At 35.6% G+C, this 6,000-nt stretch overlaps 1 protein-coding gene across 1 annotated transcript in view; it reads left to right on the top strand.

Annotated features, from left to right (window-relative positions):
- Rbbp8 (RB binding protein 8, endonuclease) overlaps positions 1-6,000 on the top strand; it is a 108,976-nt gene that overhangs the window by 67,970 nt on the left and 35,006 nt on the right. The window contains exon 6 of the mRNA XM_023720396.1: positions 5,351-5,526. Coding sequence (XP_023576164.1) covers positions 5,351-5,526 — 176 coding nt within the window. The remainder of the gene's footprint in view (positions 1-5,350; positions 5,527-6,000) is intronic.

Genomic DNA, 6,000 nt, shown 5'->3' with positions numbered 1-6,000 from the left:
TCTTCTTCTTCTTCTTCTTCTTCTTCTTCTTCTTCTTCTTCTTCTTCTCTCTCTCTCTCTCTCTCTCTCTCTCTTTCTCTCTCTTTTTAATCTAGGATTCTGAATAGTCCTTATAGTGTTACAGGGCTTTTAAAGATACTGTTGCATTTGTGTAGACAACTACAAAATCTTTGGTAACCTATACAGATGTAACATTCTGTGTATAACCGTACATGTCTCGCTGGTGAAATGAACATGCTTCCCTTGTAGCAGTATACTTTTAGGTAATAGATGTTACAATAGAATTCTAGTATTTCTAGTATTCACTTAGTCCACTGAATATTGATAACCAAAGGGAATTTTGAAAGGAGATAATAAATTAGCAGAGGAGCTTGTGGGATCAGACTGAGGCTGTGTAGAAATGTCAGCACTCAGTTGTATACAAGCATGGTAATAGAAAGAGACTAGAACACAGATTCATAGGCTTTTATAGAAGGTTGCATGGTAATAGAAAGAGACTAGAACACAGATTCATAGGCTTTTATAGAAGGTTCCAAAACCTGGAAAGCTTTTTAAAAATTTTTAATTAGAACTTAATCTTAACTGCCAGGATACTTTTTTATAGTCTTTAACTCAATATGTATGTTTTAATTTAAAAATGTTTGATTGTAGGATGGTGCCTTAGACGTCAGTGGAAGTGTTATGCAGTAATCTGTATGTGCTTTATACTGGTGTTTATGTTTTAAAAAATGTAAATTTTAATCAGAATTGTATGTGAGACCAAGGATTTCTATCAGTGATTGTTGAACTACATTAGTTTCTTATGTGAAGCGATTTAGCACATGTAACTTAGTGAATTTTGAACAATATTTTGGTATTTGTATTTTGGTACTCAAAGCTGATATTTGTGAATACCTTGATATTTAGAATACCAATGATAGATAATAAATGTAGAGTGTGTGTATTAACAGAATTAAGTAGTAGACATTGTGACCTGAGATAGATAAAGTACTTTGAAAGTGGAATGCCACTGGGCAAAAATGTGAATTCTGAGTAGCTTTTTTTGTTTTTGTTTTTGTTTTTGTTTTTGTTTTGTTTTGTTTTGTTTTTAATTCCGATTAGTTTAAAATTTCTTTTTAGGATTCTCAGTTTTTTCTGTTAAAGCTCATTGATGTTTTAGGAAAATAAAAATTCAAGTAAAGACTAATCACGACAAACTCGGAACATGTATGTTTTCTTTAGGGCATGCTTAATCAGAACAGTGTAGGAAATAACCTATTGTATCTTTCAAGTCTTTTCCTGAAATTTAAGATAGTTGTGATTCTTCTGAGCCAACAACTTCTTTTGTGACTTGCTCTCTTCAAACAAAGTTCCTTTTTGTTGGCAGGTTTTGGGTTTTTTTTAATAGCGAGTATCAGCTTGTAAAGGCCACCTCATTTCCTCTGACTACCCAAACCACCACAATGTTATGTGATTAGTGCCTGAAATTCCCTTTAACTTTGGAAAAAACCCTGACTTCTGCTTGATAAGTGCAATAATTCTAACTCACCTGTGCTGATTTTCAGGTTACAGGTGCCTTAGAAAGTTGGATAGCTACTTAGTGGCACTACAGTAGATTATTCAGGTTTTTAAATTCATCATTATCAGGTTAAAAATAAAATGAGAGTCAATTTTACCAGTCAAAAAAAAGCAGAGTACTAAGGTCAGGACTGTACTGGGAAGCAGATGCAGTGGCTCAGTGAAGACCCCAAGTCACAGGTTTCAGAGGATTGCATATACAGGATGTGGAGGGAATCATTGTCAGATGCCTTCCCAAGGGCCAGTGTACGATAAAGCATCCCGCAGAACAACTGGCTCATGGTCCTGCTTCTTAAAATTAGCCTTATTTGAATTATTTATATAGGGCTGGCGAGATAGCTCAGTGGACTAAGCACCTGCTCAGGCAAGCACAAAGACTGGGATTCAATTCCCTGCACCACATGTCATGCTGGTGCCCACCCCAAAACTAAGCATGGCAGCATGGTACCTGCATTCCCAGTGCTACAGAGGCTGCAAACAGGATCACTGAGTCCAAGCTGTGTAGTAAGACCCTGTACTAAATATGTTTTTTAAATAGATAATAAGTTTTTATATTAGTTCTAAGGAACCAGGTTATCAGACTCACTGATTTGTACTTTAGGGAATCCTCATCCCATTTTTTAAAAAAAATTAGAACATTTCAATGAAATTGGTGGTTACAGTATTTCTTCATTAAGCTCTGAGGGCCAAGGAGATAGCTCAGTGGCTTAAACCTCTGCCTGGCAAACACATGGTCTTGAGTTCCATCCCCAGTACTGAAAAAAAAATGTTGTTATGTTTTAACTAGACATTTAAATTACTCAGGTAGAGAAAACAGAAATGTTTGTCTTTTTTGCTAACTCCTTAGACTAAGAAACCCTGGATCCTTACAGATTGGGGTGGTGGGGAGGATAACTGAAACAGTTCTGACAGGAATTTAAGAGGAGGTCTACAAAGAAAACTATCAGAAAAAAAAAATGTATTCTCAGGCTTTGAGCAGGAAAAGTGAACAGAGGATTAAAACTGCATAATTAATATAACCTAAAATTAGGACATGAAATCATTTAATTTTTCTCAGAAAATTATTGTGATTCCTAATGCTTTAAGGAATAAGCTTGGTTAAGATATAAAAGTTGTTTTTGCTTTTATTTTCTTTTATTTTAAAAGATGGCAAAACCTCCACCTGTTTACTTACTGTAGTTTTGGCAGTTCTAGTTAGAGCTAGTTTTGGTTATTGTAGTAGAGGAGTTTTTTTTTCCCCTTTTTTCATCCCAGCTACATATAGACTGACTTTGTTAGGAAGTCTGTTTCTTCATGTGACTCATTCATGTTATAGGTTGAATTTTTTTATGACCACTACTAGGAAGGCAGGCTGTGTGTGATGTGATTAGTTAAAGCAAGGTCAGATAGATTTTACACTCCATTAATTTGTAAGGCTTTCTCATATGACTTTAGTTTATTGTTTTTCCAAAATAAGGATAGAATTGCAGGAAGAGATTAAAGATTAGATATTAACTCTGTTGTGCAGAATTCTAACTTCAATAGGTAATTCCTTATATATTTTAGATTTATTAAAAAATTAATTTCAAATGTTTTTATCCCAAAAGCTTGTGAAGTAAACATTAATTTGCTTCGTATAATCTCCCAATATAAATGTATATCCAGCCATCGCATCAGATCTTATAACTATGTATAAACACTACTTGTTCATTTAAAATAATAGGGCAAGCAGTGCCGGCCATCAGACCTAGCACCTCACATGAGGGATGTAAGTACTCCACTAAGTTGTGCTCCCTGGACAAAAAATAATATTTTAAATTGCAACATAGGATTGTAGACTACAAATAATATTGATACTATCGGGAAATTTAAGTATGTATCTTTTAGGAAATGTTAATCTTTGTCCTGTAGTGATTCTTTTAAATTTTTTTATGGTCATAGTTTATAAAATTCTTATTGTGTAGTTCTTTGAAATGGTATTACAAATTGATATTAGTATAATAGGACAAATTAATTTGGTCATGTGAAGAGTAAATGGCTGACAAACTGATAAGAATTGCTTGACTGATAAGGTCACTAATGGTTTGACATGGGAAAGTCAGTTAATTTAATTTTACTCAGTAATCAGAGTTTGTCCAAACCCAATCTTGATGTGCCGTGGGTTCTGAATTGATTTGGGCAGGAACATATGTCTGCATATTTCTTTAGGGGTTTGGGAATGTCTCATTCGTTCAGCAAATCATTGGGCAGTGCCTGTGGTACACCTTTTGTGATTCATCAGTAAATTAAAGATCCTCTCCTCAGAGCTTACATTGTAATAGGTGAATAGTGGATGTAATAAGTTGCATACTTGTTTGGAAAGCATTTACTTGTGTAAAATAAATATAGCAGAATGGGTATGAAACAGGGAATGCAGTTTTAAACATTAAAATTCTAGCGGCAGCGTAAAGGAGATGAGGTCATGTAGGAGGGTACTTGGCATGTTTGAGGAAACTCAAGAGAATGGTGAGAGTAAAGTTATGGGGGAGAGGACAGGCAGGTTGTGTAGGTTCTTCTGCATTGTCTGAAGGACATTGCTTGTCTTCCGAGGGAAATGGGCAGAAGCAGCAGGATTTTAAACAAATCTAACTGACATGGTTGTGTTGTAAGAAAGGATATTACGACTGTTCTTTTAAGAGAAGATTGGAAGCGTTCTCAGAATGAGGGCTAAAAGCTTACTGTAGTCATTCATTAGATGTATGATCTACAGGATAATATGTTGAATGATTAAAGATGGGGCCCCTAGAATCTGCCAAAAGTTAAATCTTTTACTATTATAAAACAGGATTTGTATGTCTTCGTTTCCTCAGTTGTAAGATGATAATTATAATATCTCACACAGTGTGATAAAGTAATGCAGACAGCACTTTGAATAGTTCCCAACAATGTAAAATATAAAACAAAGTTTGATATAGTTATCAAGTCAGTATTAGCAAATCCAGCATTTGTTTGTCAGGTCATGTTTATTGTGCCGCCATGGCTTGTAACATTGGTCCTTTCCTTTCCATGTATATTTAACAGTATTCTAGTTCAAAGCACAAAAACTCTTGCCTAGATTGTTACAGCCGGAGTCTAATTGCTTTACTTCCTTTCTTTCTGCCCTATCCAGTTTTGTGTGCTATTACATTGTAGGGTCACTTCTGTGCCTCAGTTCCTTTCCTCCTGCTTCCTCACTATGTCCACACTTACTCAAGATTCCACTTCCTGCAGTTCTATTCTGCCCTTCTCCACAAAAGCATACAGGACTGCCAGGCATGGTGGCACACACTTGTAATCACAGCGAGGCAGAAAGATCGTTACAAGTTCGAGACCAGCCTGGGCTACAAAGTGAGCTTAAGGCCAGCCTGAACACTGCCTAGAGAGACCCTGTCTCAAAAAGACAGAAAACAAACACAGGCACACATAGAACTGTGTGGCTTTGCTGATCTTCTTTGCTACTTGGAACAATTTAAATTTCATCTTACCATCAACTGTACCTTCCACTTCATTTTTCACACTAACATTCCCTTCTTTGTTCTGCCTGCTTTTCTAATCCTTGGATTTGGATTATTGAATGTAGGGATTACATCTCTTGCATTTTCATACTTGGATTCACACCATGTAGTACATGGTTTAATAGTATTTGTAGGGTTCGGGCCAGGGAGATAGCTCAGTAGAATAAGCACTTGCCTGGTAAGTGCAAGGGCCTGAGTTCAATCCCCGGTTCCATGTAAAAAAAAAAAAAGAAAAAAAAAATTGTAGAATTCACTTTCTTTCCATCTTCACTTTCCTTAAGGAATGGTCAACAGTGTCAAGCAGCTGAGCTTGAATGTGAGGAAAATGTTATTCCAGATTCACCAATAACAGCCTTTTCATTTTCTGGCATTAACCGACTACGAAGAAAGGAGAATCTCCATGTTCGATATGTGGAAAAAACAAATACTAAATTGGAGCATTCTGTGTGTATAAATGGTAAGGTTTAGAGTTGTATTTCAGTTTTCTGGTTTTTTGAAAGGCTTCATTGGTTTTACACCATTGAATACAGTGGAAAGAAGTGAGTCGTTGTCCAGGTAACCTTGGTGCAACTGTGAATTGAACTTCTGTTAGTAAAGTGAGAAGACATTTTCTTTCTGTATTTGTGTGTGTGTGTGTGTGTGTGTGTGTACACATACAAATATGTACTATGTGAATATGTACATACTCTACATTTTATAAATATGGTAGTTTCTTTTCTCTTTTATTTAAAAACTATTCTTAGTGGCAGTACGTGTCTGTAACACTAGTACTCCAAAACTGAGGAAGGAGAATCACAAATTTGGCTTGTATGGGCAATTTAATAAGACCTTTGGTCAAAATTTAAGAGTGGAGATAGTAGTTCACCAGTAGAGTGCCCCTGAGTTTGATTCCCTATTTCAAAACAAAACAAGTCTTACGTATATTTATTTG

This window comes from Octodon degus, unplaced genomic scaffold (assembly GCF_000260255.1).
Source record: "Octodon degus isolate 3935 unplaced genomic scaffold, OctDeg1.0 scaffold00075, whole genome shotgun sequence".
Classification (NCBI taxonomy): Eukaryota; Metazoa; Chordata; class Mammalia; order Rodentia; family Octodontidae; genus Octodon; species Octodon degus.
Note: the sequence above shows the minus strand (reverse complement) of the source record. Positions and strands in the feature narration are given on the sequence as shown.